We start from the raw sequence: 26,104 nt of genomic DNA, 5'->3' as shown, positions 1-26,104 counted from the left end.
GGATTTCGGGGGCTGGGCCAGGGCCTGGATCCTGGGGCTGGGCAGGGGCCTGGATCCCGGGGCTGGATCCCGGGGCTGGGCCAGGGCCTGGATTTCGGGGGCTGGGCCGGGGCCTGGATTTCGGGGGGCTGGGCTGGGGCCTGGATTTCGGGGGCTGGGCCGGGGCCTGGATCCCGGGGCTGGGCCGGGGCCTGGATCCCGGGGCTGGGCCGGGGCCTGGATTTCGGGGGCTGGGCCGGGGCCTGGATTTCGGGGGCTGGGCTGGGGCCTGGATCCCGGGGCTGGGCAGGGGCCTGGATCCCGGGGCTGGGCCGGGGCCTGGATTTCGGGGGCTGGGCCGGGGCCTGGATTTCGGGGGGCTGGGCTGGGGCCTGGATTTCGGGGGCTGGGCCGGGGCCTGGATCCCGGGGCTTGGCCGGGGCCTGGATCCCGGGGCTGGGCCGGGGCCTGGATTTCGGGGGCTGGGCCGGGGCCTGGATTTCGGGGGCTGGGCTGGGGCCTGGATCCCGGGGCTGGGCAGGGGCCTGGATCCCGGGGCTGGGCCGGGGCCTGGATTTCGGGGGCTGGGCCGGGGCCTTGATTTCGGGGGGCTGGGCCGGGGGCCTGGATCCCGGGGCTGGGCTGGGTCCTGGATCCCGGGGCTGGGCCGGGGCCTGGATTTCGGGGGCTGGGCTGGGGGCTGGGCCGGGGTCTGGATCCCGGGGCTGGGCAGGGGCCTAGATCCCGGGGCTGGAACCAGGGGCTGGGCCGGGGCCTGGATTTCGGGGGCTGGATTTTACAGGAAATCAACTCTTGCACAAGCAATTTGAATACCTCAAAATCAAGTAAACATGCATAAGACTATGTTTATTGGGATACAAAAAAAGTTTAATGAAATCCATTTTCCAAACTATGATCATAACAATATTTTATTATCCATTTTGAGAAAATAAAATTGCATAAAAGTACAACAAGCATTCAACACAAATGTCACCCCTTCTAATAATAGAGTTTCAAAGAATGTACCCGAAAATGCATTTCAGGTATTGGTTTCTTTCCCAAAATGCATATGTTCATGGTTTAACACACAAAAACAACAAAGTTTTACAATACATGTAACTGAACTGGTATCCATGGTAACAGTGGGCATGCTATAGAATGGTGTTTGAATCATATAGATAAAGAGAGATGACCAAATTTCTTACTGATCAGCCAAAGCGTTTAGGAATAATTACAAATAATTACAAATGGGGGGTGGGGTTGTGGCCCCACCCCTGATACCCATAGGATTAATGGTAAAATGGATCTGCACATTCAAGGAGTGATAACCAATAATAAGCTACCACAATGAAATGGCCATCATATCAAAATGTAATTCATAGATGTACAGGGCGAGTTAAAAAAAGAAGAAACCCAAATGGCAGGAACAATTTTAATGAAGTTCTGCAATACGTGTAGCACTATCAAAATCTAGGATACGAAAGTCTAATTAATAAGCTTTCTTTTAGTACAAGAATCATTCAATCGCTCATGTACCTTTCAAATTTTAAACACAGTTACATTTTAAAAGGGGATTCCGCCCCTCTAAGACCTGGGCCATCGAGTGACGAAAAATTGTGAAACTGTGTACATACATAGAACAACATAACATGAACTTACCCATCAAAGGGTTTTAGAATTAGTGGTGCGGCATAGGGACAGAATTGTGGATTTTGTGATAAAGCATGAAACATGGCATGTGAGGTCTTCATACGATGACCGAAGTCTAATTAGAGCAAAAGGAGTGTATTTAAATAATTATTCTACAACATGTCATGAAGTCAGACCCCAAAGAATTTTTGCATGACCTCTGATCTCAATTTTCCTTTTTATAAGGACAGACGCAGACACGAAAGAATAAATGCGGCACATCGGACAAGCATCACTCTTAAACAGTGACCAGTAGGCTTGGTAAAAAGGTTAAAAACGTGGTTATCTAAGTCCATCTTTATACAGCAGGGTGTAATAAATACACAAAAGTGAATATTGCTTGACACATGTACATTGTCCATTACATATTCAGACCCACAGATTTCTATTCCTATGTCATCATATTGCGTCTGCCAATAAAACAAGGAGAACTTAGGTCAGAGGTCACCTGCAAAATGTTTGTGGGGTCTGAATTCATAACATGATAGTATAATACAACATGTAGGTCCAATACCCTTCTTTGGCACTATTGAGGCTTGAGTCACAAAAAAAATGGCGTTTTGATGAATAAATATGATAAAATAACGGCAACTAAGATATACAAAGTTCATTGACCTCTCCGAGGGTATCACTACGTCAAATATGTTGTCCCACATCTGAAAATTCTTTCACGGCACAAAGAGTCCACTTTCAGACTTGGGTCATGCAAAAAGTGGCATTTACAATTGTGTAGATCGTATTAATATCCATAGGTAGGCTAGGTTGAATATAAAATGTCCTATGAACATTCTCTTTATAGCATAAAAACCTTTCATAACATGAATCATGAAAAAAAGATTGGTTTAAAGAATAAATCTTTAAAATAGCTATAAACAAGTTTACAAAGGTCACTGACCTCTCAAAAGTCACCAGAGGTCAAATATGCATTTTTTCCCACATCTGATCATTATGTTCATTGTATGAAGACCTATGACACAGACTTGGGTCATTAGAAGTGAAGTTTTGACGAACAAATTGAAGAACAAACACTAAGAATAGAGTACGTAAAGTTCATTGAACTCTCAAAGGTCACCAGAGGTCAAATATGAAATGCCTCCATATCTGAAAATTGTCTTCATGGCATATAGAACCAACAAGCGAAGTTCCATGCTTTCAGCACAATTTGCACAATTCTTTAGCATGCTGGGGCTATGCCGCACTACTAAATTAAGGCTAATTAATTATTCATATATGCACGAATGGTAATGCTGCTTTGTGTTCACTACGTATATGGGGAAATTCAGTTTTCATGGTAAAATTTGTTTATGGTCCGAATTTTATGGTTTTGATATCACAAGATGCTTAAGACTCGAGGCTAAAAAGTCAGGACAGCATGGGTCGCGAAAGCTGTTTTCCAAAAAAACGCGAAAAAAGTTGAGGGGGTGGACTCCGCCCCCCCCCAGCCCTTTTAAGGTTAAAATTCCACAACTTGAAAAGTACGCATGTGATTTGAATGATTCTTGTACTAAAAGAAAGCTTAATAAACTTAAAAACTACATGAGTAATTTAAATGATTCTTGTACTAGAAGAAAGCTTATTAATTGGGCTTTCATATCCTAGATTTTGAAAGTGTTACATGTAGAACTGTATTAAGAAAATGGTATGTACAGCAATACAAACATAGCAACTAGATTTCACCACCTCTTGTGCTACAAATTGGTGAATTTTGGGGTCCTGGCCCATTGAATAAGAGAGAGTATCAAACATAAACAAACTTTATGCTACAAATACTGTATAACTATATCTTTTAACAATAATCTGGAAACCCATTGCAAAAAAAATCGTCGCGTCAGTGCAACAATCTCGCGCGAATACGCTCCGTGCAACAAGGTTGTATCTCGACGTTGCGTGTACATCCGAATTATTTTAAGCGAGATACGACCTTTTGACATTCTAAAACTCGCATTTTGCGTTCATAACTCAATTCTGCAACAAAGTCGTATCTCGCGCGAATACGCTCCGTGCAACAAGGTCGTATCTCAATGTCCATTGACTTTGTGTGTACATCCGGGTTATTTTAAGCGAGATACGACCTTTTGAAAACTCGCGTTTTGCGTCGTTCATGCCATTTTAGGAGATACGACCTTGTTGCACTGAAGCGACGAAATGTGGTCTCTAAAATTGATCCCCAAATCAATACATTTTTTATTTGTTTTATTCTTTACAAAGAATAAACATGTTGCTCAAAATTAGATTGTGGAGTCTTGAGTATAAATATATGAAAGCCCTACTCAACTTTAATATGCACATTTACATTCATTGCAAAAATTACTTTTCTAGAATTGGCCATAACATTGCATGTACCGGCACTTAGTTTATTTAGTGGAGGGCAAAACTCTGTATCAAAATTTACATCTTACAGAAAAAAATCTTTAATTTTGGTATCAACTACTATATCAGACCCAAACCCAGGCAAGTTAGGTTATCAAATGGTTCAAATTTCACCACTAGTAAGCAGGAGGTCGTGGGTTCGAGTCCCATCCAAGTTAAGGAACGTCTTAAAATTCAGAATGCTTGGAACATTCGATCAGGGATCATCTTCTGTTCCCATTGGGAACATGTGTTGTTCCCACTGGCAACATCCAGGGAACGCCAGGCGTTCCCATGTGAGAATGTGCACATGCAGGCTTTCTCAGGATTGGCGCGTTGTTGGAAATACGATGAGAACACACAGTGTTCCTATAAAATGGAACGTTCCACACGGAATGGGACCATTCCGATTTTTGAGACATTAAGTTCAGACATGCAACTGGGAATTTAGAAAAAAAAACAAAGACCCTTTGCACGGTCCGCCATGACAGTGGGCAGGCTTTGTTTAACTGTAAATTCAGTTTAACAAATGAAGGCACAAATTGTGTAATCAAGTGTAGCACACAGGATCAAGAACCTGCCCACTGTCATGGTCCAAAATGCACAGGGTCTATTTTAGGGATTCAGGACTGTCAACAAATTAAACAACATAGCCATGGGCTTGAAGTACGCCAAACATTTGTCATGGATTTTGTTGGATCCAGTATTCTCTCAAGCAAAATACAATATTTAGAAACTTGGTATCAATTCCAAATTCTGAACAAGAAATTAAAACAAACGGAACTCTACAAGGGGCAGTAATATTTGAAAACACTGATTTGAAACGCTGGGGAAAAAAAATGACCGTGCAATATTTCAGTTATCGATCAGTACTTTAATTTGTACTTCTGCAATGCTGTTCATGTGAGTGAGCCTACATGTACGTCAGCCCATGAAAACATCATTTCATTTGCACACCGGTTTCAATGGTTGCTGTGTGTTACCGTTCAGCACTCCTGATTCAAGATCCATCTAATATTAAGTAAATAGGTCTGGGAACTAGACAAGGCAAGGCGCTCACGGATGTACAAATCTGCTTGATTGATATAAGCAGAAGTACAGTTGGGATTTTCAATAAAGGGCAGCAAAAATGAATGTACTCCATTGAGGATCCTGGGTTCAAAAAGGCTCTTTCTTTTTTTAAGGCAATTCAGCCAGACAAGTGAAGACTACTGAATTTCCAAAAGCCGACGGTTTTCCCTGAAAATTTGTTTCAGGATTTGCCCTTGCAAACTTATTTCAACATTGAATGGTTTGTAAATAAACACGGAGAACACTTTTGTCTCAACTTTCTAAATTGTATATCAAAATATAGTGAAGTCTTAAAAAACTCTGTACTCAAGAAACTCCATCGTCTTATTTGGAATAAGAGATATAAATCACCTTAGCTATTACAATTATCATATGATGACATCTTCATTGGTGATAATGGTGGCTGGTTGAACAGGGCTTACAACAATGATGCCTTGCTCGGCTTCTGTTTGTTGACAATCTGTGGAGAAGCAAAAACATCCAAAAGAACTAATTATTTGAGACACTGAAGCTTATATTGTCGCATCAGTGTAACAAGGTTGTAACTCGATTCTGCAAGAAAGTCGTATCTCACGCGAATACGCTCCATGCAACAAGGTCGTATCTTGTGTATCTCAACATCCATTGACTGTGTGGGTATATCCAGGTTACTTTAAGCGAGATACGACCTCTTTTTACATTGAATACTTGCGTTTCACGTACATGATGTCACACGCCATTATAGGAGACACGGACACAACGATATTGTGCAACAAAATGTGTGTGTTTAAAGCAAGCCTTGACTAGAGACTGACAGGTTGCATTTAAACAATTTTCAAATTGAAACAAGGCATTAACTGGAGCTGGGTTTGAACCTGCGACCTCTGGAATACTGTGCCTGCACTGAGCCTTCAAGTTGTATGTTGGCAGTTCCCCCAGACATTGACAAAAATGAGAAACTTCCAATATAGAGCTGGAAAGATCGGTGGTAGAGCAACGGAACGGCAATCTGGAGGTCACAGGTTCAAACCCCGCTCCAGTCAATTTCTTTGTTCAACTGTGCAATGTAACAGTATCTACTTCATGTTTTGACTCGAAAACCAGTGCACGCAAACAGTGTGTCCCTGACGCACAGACCTTAAATCCATAATTTGAAAACCACCATGTTTTGGGAAGTTTTTCATGTGGTATATCTGGCAGACTTACCTCTCAGTGTTGCCTGCATGTGTTCCCGATCCCCCTCGATGGTCAGACTAGCCGCTAGGAAGAATCCCCCGCCTATCACGGAGAAGAATACGGCCATGTACAGAGAGTAGGCAAGGCTCTGGTAGCGCTCGAAGTAGGTTTGCCCGCCCCCGCGGATCGAATCTGCAACCTGAAACATAAACACACAGCAAATGCCTACATGTACTAGAGCTTTTATTGATCAACCCGAATCCTCCTCATTCCTCCCAAATCAACCAGGCAGTTTGGGAAGATTTAGGAAGTTTGAAGTGGAATTGCAAAAAGGTGTCAGTTGATTTTGGAGGATGCATTGTAAAGAGTACCGAAGTGCGCCGCGTACTGTGTTCCACGCGCACAGCTTAAGTGTGTGACGACATCAGCGCAAACCAGAGTGAACCAGAACAATGACAGCTAACGTCACACTTTATGTAACCGACATACAGATCCTTGTCATTTGATTGGTGGAATTCACATCACGTGACATTCATTATTGCTCCCATTCACGCCGCGGCTCAAAAAGTACTATCCGCCCATGGGGAATGGGAAATACTATTGAACAGTTAGGATCATACTTGTTCCATGATATTTGTGTGCAAATGCATGCTGGTGTGTGCGTTCAGCGTTGTGTGTATTGTTCCAAAGAGCCAGCGCTACAGCACTGGGTTCAAACATTTTCGTGAAGAGGTGGTTTGGAAGAGAGAAATACATTTTCCTCCAGTTTTGTATTGAAATAAAAGTTCAAATATATCAAATGACAAAGATCTATATATCAGTTATATAAAACAAATATTGAGTGGCTTTAAATTGTGGCGGTAAAATCTGGACTTTTCCAGTTCACTCGGCTTCGCCTTGTGAAATGGAAAAGTCAAGATATTTCTTGCGATAATATTCCTCCCATTCCACACTGAGCCACTCAATATTTGTATATCAGTACTCTATTGAGGTCGTAGGCTGTACCATGCATTGTTCAGCCACAACCAAGGCACATATACTGGAAATCATCCGCACTGCTTCTGAAAATCATCCGCAATGCCTCAATCTATTAAAAGTGGTTGTTTGATTTTGGAGGATTGAGGATGCATCCTAGCCAACAGGGCCTTGGCGATTAGTGTTAATTAATATACTGTTAATGATAAAACTGTAATTTCTTCTGTCTTCTCTCTACGTCTAATTTAAAGTGCCTAGGGCACTTTGAGGAATCCTCGGTTTCATTACCACAACTGATTATTGATAATAATAACAAAAGGAATTTGGGTATAAATATATAATCAACAACTCCACTTCGACCAGCCAAAGTTACACAGGGATGTGAGTGACCACTGATAAAAATAGCTGAAAACAGCTGAAAAAGGTGTACAAAAGCTGAACTTTGGAAATCTCCTATACTTTTGTACACAGCAAGTGAGGGAAAAAGCTAAAATCCAAAACAAAGCTGAAATCAGCTTTTAAGCTGAGATTTCACACCCCTGGTTACAAGAAGTTCTTTACATTTTTGCCTGCCAATTTCCGACACCAAGAGAGGGGGCTATGAGTATACTTACAGCACCAAGGATGTATGGGCTGAGCGCGTCGCCCAACAGATGACCCGACAACAGCTGCATGCCGTTGCCCGTAGATCGCCGGACGGGTATCAAAACTTGCTGAAAAGATTAATGCCAACAATTTTTTCTTTTACTGCCGAAGAGGGCACACAGGATAACCATTTTATTTTTTATAATCTTACTGCTCATTTACAAATGCAATTATTATTATTTTCAGGATATTCCATGGTGCAAAAATGTGCAGTGTACAGATCTACGCAATGATACCATATAAATGCCAAGGAAAACATTATTTAAAATTTGTGAACATAAAATATATTAAGAATGGTACCAAAGTATATACAGTAGTGGGTAATTTTAAACATTTGTCTATGCAATAAGTGCACTTTGTTTAAAGGGAATATACTACATTTGAAAACATGCAAAACAAAACTACCAAATTATTATGAAATACCTTACTGCACTGTTAGTGAATGACAGTCTAAAGCATCCTGTGAAATCATAGCACTTGGTGTGCAGTCATTTTCAAGAAAAGTGATATTTTGTGTCAATTTCTAATGGTCGACCAGCATTGGAAAAACTGGCTCTTTTCAACTACTGCCCCCAATTTTGTCTGCATTTTGTTTGCAATCGATTACACACCTATGAACGGGTACAAGCCAGTTCCCTGACCTGGTTCCCTGACCTTACAATTGCTCTGTTTCAACATAAGTGGGGTCAGGGAACCAGACTACAGGAACTAGTTTGTTTTTCTTGGTTTTTCCAGCATCTATGAACACAAAACTTTAAACAAGTCAGTGTAACGATATTTGCTATAAAATAGTAACCCCCAGATCCATCCATTTCTGAAAATTACAGCAAAAGCAAATGTTGTATATTCTCTTTAACAGAATAAATCAGAACAATTGAAATGAAATCAAAAGTGATCAGAATAAATTAATTTAAATGCAAGTTCTCACCATTAATATGTCCGGAACTAACGCCCAGTTCAGAAATAAGCAAATCTCTCCTAAGAGAATAACAGCCTGTGGAGAAATTCACAAAGAATTGGTTTGTAAATGTACTTTCCATATTGTATAAAAAGCTGGTAACGTTATTCTCAAATTAAAAAATGCTGCCACTTGCTAGAATGAGTTATTCTGTTTTTTGTTGTTGCCGGTCTTGATTATTAAAATGAAAAAAACAAAAAACAAAAACAATAGTGTGCAATTAAAAACAACGATATTACAAAACTGTATTTTTGGTAGTAAAAGTAATAAACTGTCATCGATGTGTGCAAAATCAAAAAAACGTACAAAAGTAAAGAAAAAAGTACAAACAAGTTTTACAGAAATTATTACTGCCAGTTAGGTATGAACTTAATTTCTTTCTTCTTTTTGATTTCATGACTGCAGATTGGAGATATATCAATGCAGATGGATCAATGACTCAAGTACGCTCCCAAGTCACAAAAAAAAGAGGCACCAGTTCAAAAGACAAGAGTTCAAAATCTTTTCATTTTTGTACTTACCCATGCCAATCCTACTTGCGTTGCAGCAAAAGTGAGTCCGACAAAGAGAAACGGCGCAGCCAGGATATTCCCGAATGCGCAGACCAGCGCGTCGGCACGCGGATTGTAGCGACGGTACGCCTGGGCTCCGACTGTCCCTAGGGCCACGCCGAGGAAACCTGCCGCACACGTCACAGCACCAAAGATGAAACTGACACTGGAAATGAGATAGGGATGAGATTGTGAATTTTGTAATAACAAGTCAGGTGTGTTTACAAACACAAATGCCCCGCAACCGTGACTGTTCCCATGACATAACACCACTCTTTTAACATCAACTTACATGTACCTTGGTCACATGGAACATTTATTGACAGCATTAGTGTCTTCTGCAGATTTTATATGAATTAATCCCTAATCCCAATAATCTCAGAATAAATACAAGATTTCTATTGTTTTAGCCACTGTGAACTTGACCCTTGGCCTTTTGGCCCCAAATGCAATAGGCTTCTTAGGATTGCCAAGAACAATCCACAAACCAAATTTGAAGTTCACATGTAAAGTATTTCTCAAGTTATCGCGCTGACAAGATTTCTATTGTTTTAGCCACTGTGAACTTGACCTTTGGCCTTTTGGCCCCAAATGCAAAAGGCTTCTTAGGATTACCAAGAACAATCCACAAACCAAATTTGAAGTTCACATGTTAAGTATTTCTCAAGTTATCGCGCTGACAAGGTTTCTATTGTTTTAGCCACTGTGAACTTGACCTTTGGCCTTTTGGCCCCAAATGCAAAAGGCTTCTTAGGATTACCAAGAACAATCCACAAACCAAATTTGAAGTTCATATGTTAAGTATTTCTCAAGTTATCGCGCTGACAAGATTTATCCGGACACACACACACACCCACCCACCCACACACCCACCCATACTTGTTTCACATGACTAGTGTGGACTTTCCATTGCTTTCGTGTAGTTAAGAAAAACCAGTGAAAAAACTCATTTTTCTCAAACTGTGAAAACTCTTTCAACCCAATTTTTTTTCTATGATTCCCTTTAGTGTTTCTCTTCATTCTGCTACAGATAAACCTAACCCAAAAATGCCTCTAAACCTGTTTTCCAGAAATGGGGAAACACTGTGTGGACGTGGGGCAAGTCCACACAACGTCGGTGCTACCTACATTATGTGGACGTCTTTTGTTCGGAAGTCCACACTGCGTATGTAAGACAAGCTCACCCACACACCCACCCACACACCCACCCACGGAAGGACAAGGCGGAAACAGTATGCCCCTTCGGCTTCGCCGCGGGGCATAAAAATGTGACAATTGGATGAAGGTCTGCAATATATATGTCTTTCTATAGTGATAATGTCCCTCCCTCACATTCAGAAAGTTTGGTTTGAGACTTAAAAATCTGGTGCCTGTTTTATAGTGTTTTTAGGTGACGTACTTGTGATGAATCGCGAATCATTACAAGTCTGTCGCAAATCAATTACGAGTTGTCCAATATCATGTCCAATATCACAAGCTGTTTGAATGAACTGTGACCAGACTTGAAATTGGACTTGTGATTTACTTGTGACTTAACTTGTGAATTACTTGTGACCAGACTTGTGATGCATTTGTGATCTATCACAAGCACCTCACCCACAACACTGTGTTTTGCAGAGGAATGTTATCTTATATCAGTCGCATAGAACTGATCTCAACAGATCTTTCCCATAAGAACCAAAATAAAAATGTATTTTGCTAAAAATAAAAGTATCTTGTGTTTCTTATCCTCCACATGAGCGGGAGTAAAACAGACAAACAAACAAACCTAATCAAAGTCTGAGGAACCATTGCCCTCTAAGATGGCTAAGATGGTCTACTGATAGAAAGAACTCAACTATATATAAGGGACGTCAAGAAATTTAGCCAAGATTAGGCATATGCACTGGAGACCTACCTTGTATCTTTCCAGCCGTTGTAGTCATATACCAGTTCCATCAGCTTAACGAGCCAGAGAGCTAGACCGCCCACCACCCAAGCGATGGAGGTGAACCCGAGCGTGGTAAACAAGTATGTCTTACTGTCCGATACAAAGCGAAAAAACAACACCTTTAATAACTCAGAACAAGAATTTTCTTTATAAGTACAATCGACACAGTTAACAATCAGTGAGCATGAAGTGTTTGCGTCGAAGAGGACACTTCCCAACTCCAGTGTTGACTTAAATGCAATCAGATTCCTTTCTAATACAAAAAACAAGCATTATTCACATATAACTTTAGAAAAACTGCTAGTATCAAAAAATTGCATTTAAAAATATTCAAAACCAAATATTTAAATTGTAAACAGTTCACGCGGTCAGTTTTAAACTTCATGTTTATTAGTGTTCCACCATATTATTATCCCTGTTCATAAATACCTTTTTAGGTAAACTCCATTAACTCCAACTCCCAGCATGATTTACTAGAAACCATACTCATCCTGGCAAATTCCAACACCATATGGGAAACTGCACACACATATATCAGACTTTGAGTCTAGAGGTGTGCCAACCCAATGTAAAAGACTGTCAGTTTAGGGGTACTGTACCCATCCTGACAGGTTCCAACAAAACAAGCTGTTGTTTGATGGGTTGAGTTCTGTTATGGTTGAGGACTCATTAGTGTTTTTGTACAGGCATGTTTTGAGTCATCACAACTCAGATTGAGTAGTAAAGAACTCACTTCTTAAGTAGAGCTTTCAGATCTTCCAGATACCGTTGGCTTGCGATGGCATGGTTCCCTGTCTCTGCTTGGCCTCTGGTTGGTTCCTTAATGATGAAAAGGATGCACAATACGCTCAGCACACCAAGGGCTGGGGTGACCTGATGGGATAAACAAATAATTGCAAAAACACTGATTCGGTAGCTCACTCAGTGAATCGGACAGTGTAACTTCAATATTTAATAATACATCTATTCCCTTAAGGATCTTCCAACATTCAACATAACATCCATCCCCCTTGAGAATATACAACATCTTCATCAGTCTATATAACATCGATTAGGCCAAAAAAAAAAAAAATACTCGGTCTCTGGTCAGACCAAAGTTCCGGAATTGATGCGGCGACGCGGCCTTTTTTTTTCAAGCTTGGATTGTACAGACAAGGTGGGGTACTATTTTGCTTTTTTTTGGTGTCCTCGTGTACATTGGTGTCCTCCATAATTTGCCTTGGTGCCCTCGATCATTTGCCTTGGTGCATTTCCCATTCCTTGGTACCCTTTGGTAAAATTTTTTGAAGAGGTGCGGCAATAGAGGGCGCTGTTGGAGCTACCACGGAACATTTTGGAAAAAAAAAGGATTGATGCACATGATTAAAATCGACGCGCGCGCTGACCAGAGACCGATTTTTTTTGGGTCCTACATGGGGTATATTCCAAACTTACCCTCAGGGCCCATCGCCAGTCTTGGAAGGCCTCCGCAATTCCTTTGCCCGCGATGTAACCAAGTCCACTAACATAAAAATAAAGTAAATAAAAGTAAGGAATTTCTAAAAAAAAATCTCAATTTTTCCCTTAACAAAACCTTTATATTTCATATTACCAAATCAAAAAATGCATTCTCAAATTAATAAGACAAAGAAAGCCTTACAATTTTGTGTAACAGTGTAATCCTATACAATAGGACTGCCCGGTTCGACAGTCATGCTGTAGAGATGGGTCAGCCGACATACCTGCCAACTGGGACCGCAAAATAGTAGAACATCAGCATCTGAGTCCGCCGGTTACCAACAAACAGGTCACCAATGATGGTGACGGAGATGGTGGTGTAGCTGGCCTCACCCACCCCGACGAGTCCACGTATCAGAACAAATAACCAAAACATCTGTGAAAAGGTAATAAGAAGCAATTAATACCATGTCAGTAGAAAAGGCGTCAATGTCAAATCTATTAAGTTGATGCCAAGCTGAGAAGCAATGCAACAATATCTGAACCAAATTTCATGAAACGCATCATAACTTACAGTGCATCGCACTGCTACAATGCATCCTATACATACGATGTCCCGCAGCTGCAACGCCTCCTGAAATTCATTTCACAAAACATGTCACACAAGCAATGCATCGTCTCGTTGTATCTATAGCATGATACGGTGACTGTTTTATGTATTTATTCTATGTACAGTAAATAGTCGTTGATATGCAGCAAAGAGTGGTCGGATCTTCTCTCAGATTTTAAAACGTAGAACAAAATGGCGGACAAATGATACAGTTTACATGAAAACAAGCTCGCGTTGTGAGCTACATACATCTACATCAAAACTTCAACTGTATTTCAAGGTTAATAAATATTTACTTTGGTTCCGCAAGTTCAACTTCACATACATTGTCTAAATATTATGGTCACATTCATTTGTTACTGTACGACACTAGCTTTATAGAAAAGATGGTTTTGTGATATTTTGTGATAAAAAAAGACATCATAATCTTGTAACATGATGTCGAGCAACTTGCAATGCACTCAATGTATCACAGGTTTCATGAAATAGTTCATATGAGAAGTCGCGACGCGCAACATGTAACACTTTATGACTCCAGTTACGACGCGTCACAGCGCTTAATGAAATCAGGTGCTGGACTTACATTATCTGGGACGAATGAACCAGAGAGGGTCATGGCTGCCCAGAACAGGATTCCCGCCGACATGGTGATGGTACGAGGGTAGCGGTCACCGAGGAAGCCGAATACCGGTGATGTTATCATGTAACCAATGATGAAGACGGTCTGCACAAGCCCTGCTAGACTATCGTTATCCTTAATACCGTACGTCGCCTGAATTGCGATTAAATTAGCTGTGACCAAAAGAATTGAAAAAATGAAATTTGTCATAAAATTGCATGGTAAATATGTGGTCAAATGTAACGAAATCAGTTTTTTACATGCAGTAGAAAGCACCTAGTTTTCTCTTCAATTGAATATATCAACTCAGTTTTACATTTTAATAACAAACACAATGGGGTTCACGAAAGCATGTTTGGCATAATGGTCATTTGGAAGATGATTTTTGGTAAAACGTTTGTTAAATTGCACTAAATTTGGGATCCAAAGGAGATGAGCTCTGTACGCGAACATGACAGGGTGCTTTTGGTCACTTTTGAGACCCAAGTGGCCAAGACACACCTCGTGCTACCATGGCATTCCAATGTAAATATTTCACTGGGACAAAATTATTTGTGAGGCATTCTGGCAAAATGAGACAGACCTGGGCAGAGGATTACCCTAACCCCTTGAGCACTTCTACTAGAAAGATCCTGAATCCGCCAAAATCCACCTATTGTGTAATGCACACAAATGTTTGTGTTGGTGACTGCTCAGTCATGTCAGTATAGAGGTATCCTGAATCCATCGAAATCCTGCAGTAACTTAGGTAGGCTTACAATCCTGATTCCAACAAAATCCCCGTTTTCAATATTGAGGTACACGTATCCTGAATTACTGAAATACTCTAAAATAGGGGTATGAATTTTGATGGATTCAGGTACGTGTACATTAGAGTTAAAGGAAGGTTTGCCGGTACGAGAAAGAGCACATTCCACTGACAAGTTATGGCCGTTTGAACTTCGCATTTATGGACATGTCAAGGAAGTAACTTACTGAGAAAAAGGAGTTTAAATTTTTGAGCTTTGAAGGTGTGAAAATAAAAGATGCCAAATTTTTTTCCTCCTTAAAAAATCTTTTGTTCCACGATTTCTATACTATTTCTTCAAAAAATGTGTAGTAGACGTATGAAAAATTACAAATGTCCATAAATCTGAAAATTGTGAAAGAAATCATTCCTTTTGTTTCTTGTGTTTTTTTCTCCACTACTGCCTGTGCCCAGTTCCGTCTTAGAACCTGTTACTTTTTACCTGCGATCGTGTAACGGTCCACGTAGTTGAGCAGGTTGATCAGGAAGAGAATGATGGTAGATATGTAGGCCCTTCTCCCGGGGTTTGTGATGGGCACATCACTTGCAAAATCATGATCCTCAGGCTCGGGCAGGACATGGTTATCGATGGGTCGTTCCTCTACTGGCGAGTCCAGCGATCTCAGTAATGGCTCATCTTCAATTCCCTTACTGGCGGCCATTTTGGCAACAGTCAGGACAGTGTCTGCTTCAGGATTAAAGATAACACAAAACATAACAGCGTTGCTGTTGAAACCCCTCAGCCGGAGTTTGTCGAAAAGGGCAAACTGACATTCCAAACTCAAATATCATGTGTAACTAAGTTATCATGCAGAAACCATTAACTCACCACGGTGACCTTGACCTTTGACCTTTTGACCCCAAAACCAATCCCAACTTGCCTGTACCCAAGGGCAACCCCCTACCTAAGTTAGACACCAAAATATCATTTCCAACTCAAGTTATCATCAGGGGTACCATTTACCTTTAACTCACTATGGAGACCTTGACCTTTGGACCCCAAAACCAATCCGAACTTTCCTACTCCCAAGGGCAACCCTCTACCAAAGTTAGACACCAAAATCTCCTTTCTAACTCAAGTTATCATCCGGAAACCATTTACATTTAACTCACCACGGTGACCTTGACCTTTTGACCCCCAAACCAATCCCAACTCGCTTTCTCCCAAGGGCAACCCCCTACCAAAGTTAGACACCAAAATCTCATTTCTAACTAAAGGTATCATCCGGAAACCATTTACCTTTAACTCACCACGGTGACCTTGACTTTTGACCTTTTGACCCCAAAACCAATCCCAACTTGCCTACTCACAAGGGCAACCCCCTACCAAAGTTAGACACCAAAATCTCATTTCTAACTCAAGTTATCATCCGGAAACCATTTACATTTAACTCACCTCGGTGACCTTGACCTTTGATCTTTTGACCCCAAAACCAATTCTTACTTGTCTACTCCCAAGGGCAACCCCCTACCAAAGTTACAATCCCAAACAACATTTCTATCTCAAGTTATCATCCGGAAACTAAGTTGCCCGGACAGACGGCCGCCCGCCCCGACATACGGACGGACGCCCGGACGGACGGACGCCGTAGGCGATGACAATACCCCTCGAGCCTCTCGGTTGAGGGGTAAAAATGGCAAGAATTTACTTTAGTACCATTTAACACGACTAGTACTGAACCAGACTGGGACATCGAGTGCAGAAAAACATGCAAAACAAAATCACACCAACTTTACTCACTCTTTAGCCAACAAAATTCTCCAAATGTTCATGAGGCAAAGCCAGGGTCCTCAGTATTTCACCAGAGAAATTTTGAAATTTCCAATACATTTTTAAGGGAGACACATTCCCTTCAATATTTTGCACCCGAGAGTGAAGCCAAATGATTTCAATTTGATTCCAAAGACCAGACTGGTACATGTCCAACTTTTTAACAAAGATTGATTGCAGTAGTCTGGTGGTATGTATGCAGGGAATGTATGGAAATACAGTCTGGGCACCAGATGTTTGTTGTGACTTCCTTTACTAGGGAGTCTGACACTGTGTGTGGACTGGTTGTTTCACGTGCCAGTCTATTTTCTTGTGTTGCATGTTTTTACTATCTAAAGTTTTGGGACTCTTTTACACAGTATTGAGACTTGAAAATCCCACATATTCGGACTACTATTTAAGCACTTTTTTGCTGAATACCTTGTATTTGAAGCAGGATATACAACTCTTTCAAACTATAAATAGACACCAAATATAAAGGGGGAAACTAACCAGGTCATTTGGAGAGAAAAAAACAGATTAACAAAAACGAACTCTTAACCCTTCAAAACAAACTCTAATACAACACCCATGACAAAACAAAGAAAAAAACAAACAAAATGTAATTATATATACATGTACACATTTGAATACTTCCTTGTGCAAGTACATGCAGGGCCTTTTCCTTCTGCTTAAAACCAATGTAATAAAAAACTGCATTACTTTGTTTTCAGCATTTGAGTTTCAGTTTCAAAAGCACTCGCACCCATGACAAAAAAAAGAAAAATGTAGGCATTTAGATACTTGTTTGTGCAAGTACATCCAGGGCCTTTTCCTTCTGCTTAAAACCAATGTAATAAAAAACTGCATTACTTTGTTTTCAGCATTTCAGTTTCAGTTTCAAAAGCAAATCAATTATACAATCATTTCTAGTCCGAAAATTCGGAACTCTCAAATACTGTGCAATATGTCAGTTGTCAACTGAATAGTTCTCGGACTTTACTTCCAAATACTTCCCAAACTTCACACTAAAACTCAGCCCCACTAGTGTGGCGTCGGTATTGATGTGCTGTACCTTTGGCCACACATTACGCAGACTAATCTACTGTCTGAACTGAGGAGCTTGTCATTACTGTTGTTTCAGGTGCCAGTCTAGTTTCATGTACTGCTAGTTTTCACTACCTTAAGTTTTGGGACTCTCATCACAGGATTGAGAGTCCCAAATTTTTGGAATATGTGCAACCATACAGTCTGGGCGAATTCATTGAACAAGAAACAGCCGTCGCATTACACTTCCCGCGCCGGAGCGACAAGATCGATTTGCATAACAAATGCACTTGTACGCATGCACATACTATCATTTCAACCGTACGCCCCGCGGCGCGCTCCGAGCGAACCGAAAATCATCGCTCGATCATATGCGTGCACGTTTCAAGTGTCAGGTTGGCTCAGTGCGGAAAGGGCATATTTTTCATCATTTTGGCCTAAAAACCGACAGAATCCGCCTATGTTAGTTCTGCGCATGATACGTGAGTATGTCAAGAGATAAAGTACGGAGTATAGGGGCAAACTGTGCAGCAGTTCTGTGTGAAATGTCTCCATTTTGATGGACGTTTTTGTACTTTATTAGTGTTTTGTGCTGCAGGCAATTTTGCGGGCTTCTTACTAGTTAAAGGAGTAGGGTTTTGGCAATGGTGCAAGTTTCTTCAAAAAAAATAAAAACATGACAAACGTTGGCAAAATAAAATCGCAGTGGCTATCGTTACGGCAGCCGTAACGCATTTCCCATTTTCTATCGTTACGGCCTTCTGCAACTTTTATAAAAACAAGAGAATAAAATTTAAAATTAGAAGGAAAAAAGTGAATTTGAACGTTAATATGAAATTCGGACTTTATTTCCCTTTTTAAAAAAATCCTCCAAAGCCTCGGGTAAGAAAAGGAAAGAAATTTGAGTGCAAAACTGAGATGCGAACCCGCAACCTCGCGCCTCGCGGTGCAAAATCCTACCCTCTATCGACTGAGCTGTCGCACTGCTTGCTAAACAAGGGGAAATTTGAGTGCAAAACTGAGATGCGAACCCGCAACCTCGCGCCTCGCGGTGCAAAATCCTACCCTCTATCGACTGAGCTGTCGCACTGCTTGCTAAAACGTGGGGAAACAAATAATTACATACATACCCGGTACCTGCGTGCGAATCAAAAAAGTATCGTAGAGGGCGCTAAACAACGGCTGCCGTAACGATACTCTAGCCACTTCGAAATAAAATTACTTCTTTCAATTCAAATACAAACAAGCAGTTAAAATGAAAATACCACCATGTCCACACACCAACACACACAAAGCCTTCCTTACTTCAATAACACGAGCCTTATTCCAATAAAAAGCCAAGGTAGCATTCCCTGAACAGGAAACTTGTTGCCAAATGTTTAACTCACGCGTATGTCACATGATGAACAAAAATCATACGATTGTTTTCATTTCTTACGTTTTACTTTCATTCAACCTGGTGTGCGCGGCACCCAGACTTATTATGCCACAACATAACCATAATGTAATGACGTCTGTTGGAAACCGACTACCGTGCCGAATGCCAACCTGTCTTTAAAGGAGTAGTCTTAAATTTACCTGTAAGTTCGAAACCGCCAATTGCGCACATTTCTGTGATATGTATCAAATACTCATCTTTAAAACTTGGTAGGAAAATACCAAAAGATATTTCAGGTCAAACATTTTACTAAAATAACACTTTCGGTTTCACGTTATTAAAGGATCAAGCAATGTCATATAATTGCCCGAATGTACATTTACTACCTTTAATTAAAGCAGTCTGGTCCCCGCGGCCGATTGAAAAACCGTTCAATTTGCATCCAGGCGATTGGGCACACGACGTACTCCCAGCTGTTCAAAATTTTCGTTGTGCCCGTCCGAAGTCATTGGAAGTTGCGGGAGATTTGAAAAATCGTTTTTGGTGACTGAAATTACGAGCAAAATCAAGCACTCGGTGTATTTGGAAACAAGCCCAAAGCAAAGAGGATGTAAGTATGATTTTTATTGCAAATATCCTGTTGATTGTTGTAAGTTTATTAACAAGTAATGATTCATCTGAAATGATCTGTGCAGTGTTGACAAGTGTGTGGGCCAGTATCCGGACAGTACACATGATACTGACTGTTTTTGCATGATTGTCGTGATGATCTATTGACATGTTATGATATGGGCTTTTACTTCTTGAAGAAGGTACCCCATTCTAATTCTAGAGGTTGTCTACTAATGGGCATTTACCATGTTTACCGTCATGACCGTTAACAACAATCATCAAATATTAAATCATGACAATGACAAGTCAAACTTTTGAAATAAAATTATTAAATAAATGTTTACAAAAAATCACTGTGTTTTTAGTTTTTTTGCCCTTTAATTAAGTATCATATTTTTAATAAAGTATTTCATCTAAATAATGATACATGTTACACCATGCACAAATCATGCAAAGTGTCACATCCTTGTACTTTTTCAGATACAGAAAGTGGTAAACTGTCACTGTCAGTATCAAGTGTCATCACTGTCATATTGAAAAACTTTGTAAAGAAGACCACATTTTTTGCTCAGATTTTGGGCCTATTTCGTTTGTCTTTTTGTTGATGATTTGAAATTTCACTGATCACAAAAATCCAGTGTAGTTAAGTAAGCCTAGGCTAGGCAGATTCTAAGCTAAATTTTATATTTGTTTAAAAAAATATTTGTTTTATCAATGTTATTGTCAGTTACTTTTTTAAAAATTTCATCAGTGATTGCAGGTGGCTGTCCACATCAAATATTCCAGCAATTCTTTTGTGAACTGCAAGAACCTAGTCACTGACTCGTGAGGATCTGCGACTCACATGGCTGGCTCTCACAGACGCCGGCATACCTCGTATTACTCAAAGCGTCGCCGACGACGTCACCACCCATACAAACCGAGGGACCAACTCGCAGAGTACCAGCTACAGCAGGAAGGAAAGGAACAACAGAATTCTTCAGGGTAAAACTTCTGTTGAAAACGTTTACTCCTTATTAAATGTACATGTGTATTCCTTAGGCTAAGTGTGGGCAGGATAACGTCGGCCGATGAAAACATCTGTTCATTTGCACAACAGTTTTCACCGGTTGTGATGAGTTAACATTTAATACTCCAGAATTGTTTTGTTTTATATTTTTATTTTTTTGGAAATAGATCCAGCATGGATACAAGTGAGTCTGATATTTACATCCCCGTACCATTGCCCCTACTGGATATTGGCATCACGTCTTGGTTGCCGTTTCCTGAACTCGGCGGTGCGTGGAGGTGGTGTAGTTCCCAAGTCACACAGGTTTGTCTGCTAAAAAATTAATCATCATGAAAACAATTTTTTTAACATCACAATAACATCACAATGTCCAATCCTTAACACTCATAACACAGGTTTTGTACTCGTGAAAATTTTCCATTTTTCCTTTTTATTCCCAGAGCCTTGACTGGGTGAAAGACACTGTCTTTCCGTCCAGGGTCTATCAGAGGGAGCTTCGAGAAACTAAGGACCAACTCATGCTGCTGCATCAGCAGATAAAGCAACTCAAGATACACACACTCAAGGTATAACAGCAAATCAAAACTCAAATTGTTAAGCCGTGAGTAAATTAGGCTTGGCTACGGCTTTGAATATGACACAAGTCTATGGAAGTGGCTGCATCCACTTCCCATAGATAAAGGTGTGACTGCCAGCCTTGTAGCCTAGCCATTGTAATCAGCCTTTACGGTTCCTCCTAGAATATTGAACATGGTGTGTTCCCTGACTGACTGACTGTCACTTTGGACTAGACTTGGGAAGAGGGGCAGTGCTATCGTATGAGATTACCTTGTAATGCTAGTAATGGCCTAAATCCGGCCCATTGACTGGCAGACTGTCACTTGTGAGCCGGACAGCGCCATACGCAAATGAATTGGCTAAATCTGACCAGTGCCACTGTGTAGACTTCCAGTGAATAGCCATTCTGAATCTGTTGAATAGAATTTTGTGTACTGTAGGACCAGCTTTACTGAGTTTGCCTTCTCTCTGTTTATTTTTTTTTGTAGCAAATTGAGAGCAGTAAGTTAACTCCAGCCTGCATGTGCAGCTGCCAAAACGCAGGGCCTGCCACCACGGCTGAACATCAAGCCCCACAACCAGCGGGACCCATCCCATCCCAACCCTCCAAACCTGCTAGCACCGTAGGGGTGCAGGCCGGGGCAACCATCCCCCCACCAACCGCCCCTCCCCTACCCCCGCCACCACCCCCACCACCACCGATCTCACTGCCCACAAAAGCACTGGTCTTCAAGAAAAAGGCAGTGGCAGCCAAAGACAGTCAGGCAGACAGCAGTAAACAACGACCTGTGGTTACACTGTCGGATATCATGAACGTCAAGTTGAAGAAAGTTACTGACCAACAAGCTAAGGTATGTACATGTATGTCTCACTGACTATCAAAAAAAACCCACAGGTAAGGTTCCCAACATCATGGAAAATCATGGAAAGTCATGGAAAAGTCATGGAAATCTGCACAACCCATTTGTGATATTGCGTAATATTTGGCTGTAGTCTAGGGAGACACAATGACGTAACCGTCCAGCTGGGACCAGATTGCTGGTGCCGAAGCGATCACATGGTTTAGTGATCGATTTGGTATCATCACTCTTGTCCTGTGCTATTCTTACATGCAGTTTTTATAGCTGAAGTAGTGTTCAGAGCCTTAAAAGTGTTTGGCAGCCATGTGTAAAGTTTAACATGATAAAGTGGGAGTATCGGATGGCTGTGAGGAGGTGGAGGCCATCTTCTTGATCGTAATACTGCACACTGTGTAGACCTTTCTTATTAGTGTGACTACAGGCCATTGCATTGTAAATACATGTAGTTATCTACGATGCCAATACACGGAAGAAATTGGTCATGGGAAGCCCTTATATTTGTCCTGGAAAAGTCATGGAATTTCCTTTTTAAGATTTCTGTGGGAAGGGAACCCTGTAACAAGGCTCAATTCAATTCTTCTCAGAGCTGTAACAACTAACCAAAATACAGTAAATTCTCATTCGGTTGATCAAAAGAGAACCAAGTCAATGTTTTTAATGACTTTAGAATGAGACTTTGCCCCCGCTTCTTAAATAAGATCCATCCATTCATGCCTCATTTAATTCAACATTTGGCAAGATTTGTTTCATTTTAATGTGTTCTGTTACTACAGCAACCATCTTTGGACATATCTAACCAACGTGCGGTCGTGACGCTCACCGATATTATGAATATCCAGCTGAAAAAGACGTTCAAGGACAGAAAGGTACATCAAGAGAATGGGTGCCTTCACCCTTGCTCTACCAGACCCTACACGACACTTCCATCTCAACCATAAGGAATGGTCTATTTTTTTGCACGAAACTAGTTATAAATACAAAGATAATAGTAATCCTCTGACTGACATGTAACATGCCTTTCCCTTGCTTTGCGATTTGCATTGATGCATCTTCAAACTCACTCCAATTCAAAGTCTTTACTTATCACTTTTTAAAAACGTCCCCCACAACAAAAAAACATGAAAGATCAAAGTCAGTTTAATTAAATTATTTTTTAGAATGCAGCATGCAAGTTGACCTTAAAAATCTGCAAGATTTTATGAGAATACAGCACATCTGAACACCATGTATAGGATCAACAAATTTGTGTGACATCCTATTTTTGTGCATTTATTTTTCAATTTTTGCGTCCTGACTTGGCCCTTCCATTCAAGGGCAGCATTGGTATCTCTTTACAAACTGTACCAAACAATGAAAAGCTTTCTAAAATTAAAAAGGATTACTACTGAATAAGATAAAAAGATGTTTTGTCTTATTGTGTCATGGCAGAATATAGCCAATGGTATGTGCGAGGCAGGCAGGGACGATCTCAAAACGGCGAAACCGAGGAAGAGACGATCCCTGCACCGAACGAATGATGAGAATGTAAATAGTATGGTGCTTAGAAGCAGGTAAGCATCCCTGCACTGGTTTCTGAATTTGCTATCAACCCTTACCCCTTATTTGATTTTGTCTTCTGGCTTTTCTGAATCCTCCAAATTCCCCACTATGTGGGAAACTAATAGCAAATTCTTTGTACTTGTAAGGGGCATTCATCCCCATGTAAAGTAACAGTGGTTGTACCTTTCTCAATCCTACAAAATCCTCAACTGTGCAGGAATGCAATTGTACACTCTTTGTACCTACCAAGTTTCAAGGGGCATCAAGCCCCATGCAAAGAAACAGTGGCTGGGCTCTACCTTCCTCAATCCTACAAAATCCTCCACTGTGCAGGAACCCAATGGCACTGTCTTTGTACCTACCAAGTTTCAAGGGGCACCGAGCCCCATGCAAAGTAACAATGACTGGACTCTACCTCTCTCAATCCTACAAAATCCTCCAAAAACTGCTGGTGGGCTTTGAAGGATTGGGAAGGGTTAGGGTTCATAAATATTTTCAATAAAAAGTGCTTTTAGTTTATACCTCAAAGTTCTTCCACTGTTTATTCTGTAACTTCAAATCTTCTACTAACAAAAATTTAGAAATATAAATATTTTGGTAGTAAATCCATTTTAATAGTGATGCACGTACCTTTTAATATCCCTCCTTTATCGGCTGGCAGGATTTCCCAGGAGGCATTGCAGTTCCGAGGCTCCCTCAGGAGGGTGAGCATGGTCCGCAGTCCAGGCGGGACACCGCTAAAGGGAAAGCCAATCGAGAGTCAGGGTACCGGACTAACACCGCTCATGACCAAGGCTCTACGCAGGAAATTCAAGGTGAGGTTTACAAACAAAATGTCAAATGACATCCCTTAAAGTTACACCACCATTACATTTCATATGGTTGAATTGGTATCAGTTATAAACTCATGTTGTTTTTCTAAACAAAGGAATACAAAGTTCTTAGATTCAGAAGATCAGGCCCATTTCTGGGTGGTTACCCATTACATCGAGGCACATTTATGTGCAAAGTAGCTTCATAAAATTGGTACCCAATTTCAGAAAATTGCTTATTTTTCCCCAAACTGGTTTCATGCAATTTAAACAGGCAGTTCCAGTGTCCGTGACAGCTTTTAAGAGTTCAGTGAATAAACCTGAAAATGTGTTGTTCAAATCTTAGGCCCTATACATCCATCATCTAGTCATTCAAGGATATTACAGACTAGTAGTTTTGGATCATTTCTCTGAATCATTAATTAGATATCATGGTTAATTGGCTCTGTCAAGGACATTACACTTCCTTTCATTAATGCTGTAATTGCCAAAATGTCCGTTTCTAGGTTGGAGACTTATTAATAGTTTTAAATGCCATCTTTTTGATACAGACAATCCGGACGCCGTCGCCTTCAACGCAGCTCGATTCCATCAGCCCTTCATTCAACACATCAAACTAATAAAACTTCAACTCACAATAAGTAACTTGATGAGATTAATCCATGAACTACTAAAGCACTGCTTAGCAGTCATGTCCATAACTATCTGGAATAAGTTGTGGAAAAGTTTGTCCACATTAGGCACATTGTATGGGGTATTGTTGCAGGATTCCGTACAATTTCCTTGTCATCTTCCCTGAATGAAGTGAGTTTGTAAACAATGATGATTACTTTAGCACAGGAAGTGGTGTTCATTTAAGCGTAGGACAGGAACCGGGTAGCCTATTATAAATAAGTAAAACACGGGTACCTGGGTACCTGTAAAAGAAACCTAACCCCAAAATTCAAATCCTGGAAGTTGTCTGCAGGGCTTTGTAGCTTTACGGTGTAAATTGCAATTTTTGCAAGTGTTTTCTGTCGTGCGTTAAATTGCACATAAACATGAAATCTGTTTTGGTTTCCCATGTAGCCTGGTTTTCATCTTTTCATTGTATGAGAAGTTACTAAGTAATTTGTAAAGTTGGTTACGGGTACCCGATCCAATAATCTGGAACCTGTTCCTGACATCAGCGGTCAGGTACTCAGGTACCCAGTTCTAATGCACACCCCTAATCACAGAAAGATTTCAGAGAAGTTGTTCAGAATCCTGCAACTATACAGTCAATACACTTTTCTGCAACCTACCTTGAAAATTTACTGAGATGCAAAATGTTGCTAACCCTTTAAGTGTACATCTAGACTTGTACATGCTAACACTTATGTAAGCCTCTAGATTTCTGTTGTTGCTTTACTATTTGTAACAAATTTTTGCCCCAGAATATTAGCTTACAGCTCATAGTTTCCATAAACTGGAGTGAGGCTTGTTCAGGTAAAATCCCTAATTTTTATAGATCACAACAAACAACAGTAATTAGTGAACAGGAAGTACAGTAATTTTAAAGTAAATTTAAGCTTAGATCAGCGGTGCTTAGTGGGGAAGGAATGTAGTATCCAGACACCACTTCTTTGGTTGGGTACAAAGTCTATGGAGAGGCAAGTGCATTTTCAAAGTATTTTCTAACAAAATTGGAATTGTTTCTCTGTCCCAGATTCGTTTCTTTTCAGCATTTTTGCAATGACTGACATTCATTGAGATAATATATGATGAAAAAAGTGGTGTCAAGATGCAACATTCTTTCCCATACT

General features: G+C 40.7%; 1 protein-coding gene across 8 annotated transcripts; it reads right to left on the bottom strand.

Annotated features, from left to right (window-relative positions):
• Window positions 1-820: 820 nt before the first annotated feature.
• Window positions 821-24,399, bottom strand: LOC119732082 (protein spinster homolog 1-like). Of its 8 annotated transcripts, none has more exons than XM_038205462.1 (14): window positions 24,139-24,227; window positions 20,763-20,863; window positions 20,387-20,488; window positions 15,198-15,440; window positions 13,933-14,141; window positions 13,024-13,175; window positions 12,737-12,803; window positions 12,036-12,175; window positions 11,270-11,392; window positions 9,343-9,538; window positions 8,792-8,857; window positions 7,833-7,931; window positions 6,274-6,442; window positions 821-5,548 (listed from the first exon to the last, which is right to left on the bottom strand). In XM_038205462.1, the coding sequence occupies exons 2-14, from the start codon at window positions 20,785-20,787 to the stop codon at window positions 5,457-5,459; spliced, it is 1,683 nt and encodes a 560-aa protein (XP_038061390.1). In that variant the 5' UTR covers window positions 20,788-20,863; window positions 24,139-24,227; the 3' UTR covers window positions 821-5,456. The 8 variants fall into 8 exon arrangements, with proteins under 8 accessions (XP_038061390.1, XP_038061391.1, XP_038061392.1 ...); XM_038205463.1 differs by having other exon boundaries at window positions 20,763-20,860; XM_038205464.1 differs by lacking the exons at window positions 20,387-20,488; window positions 20,763-20,863 and having other exon boundaries at window positions 15,198-15,443; window positions 24,139-24,399.
• Window positions 24,400-26,104: the final 1,705 nt, after the last annotated feature.

This window comes from Patiria miniata, unplaced genomic scaffold (genome assembly GCF_015706575.1).
Source record: "Patiria miniata isolate m_02_andy unplaced genomic scaffold, ASM1570657v1 HiC_scaffold_24, whole genome shotgun sequence".
Classification (NCBI taxonomy): Eukaryota; Metazoa; Echinodermata; class Asteroidea; order Valvatida; family Asterinidae; genus Patiria; species Patiria miniata.
This window is presented reverse-complemented; position numbering and strand designations above follow the sequence as displayed.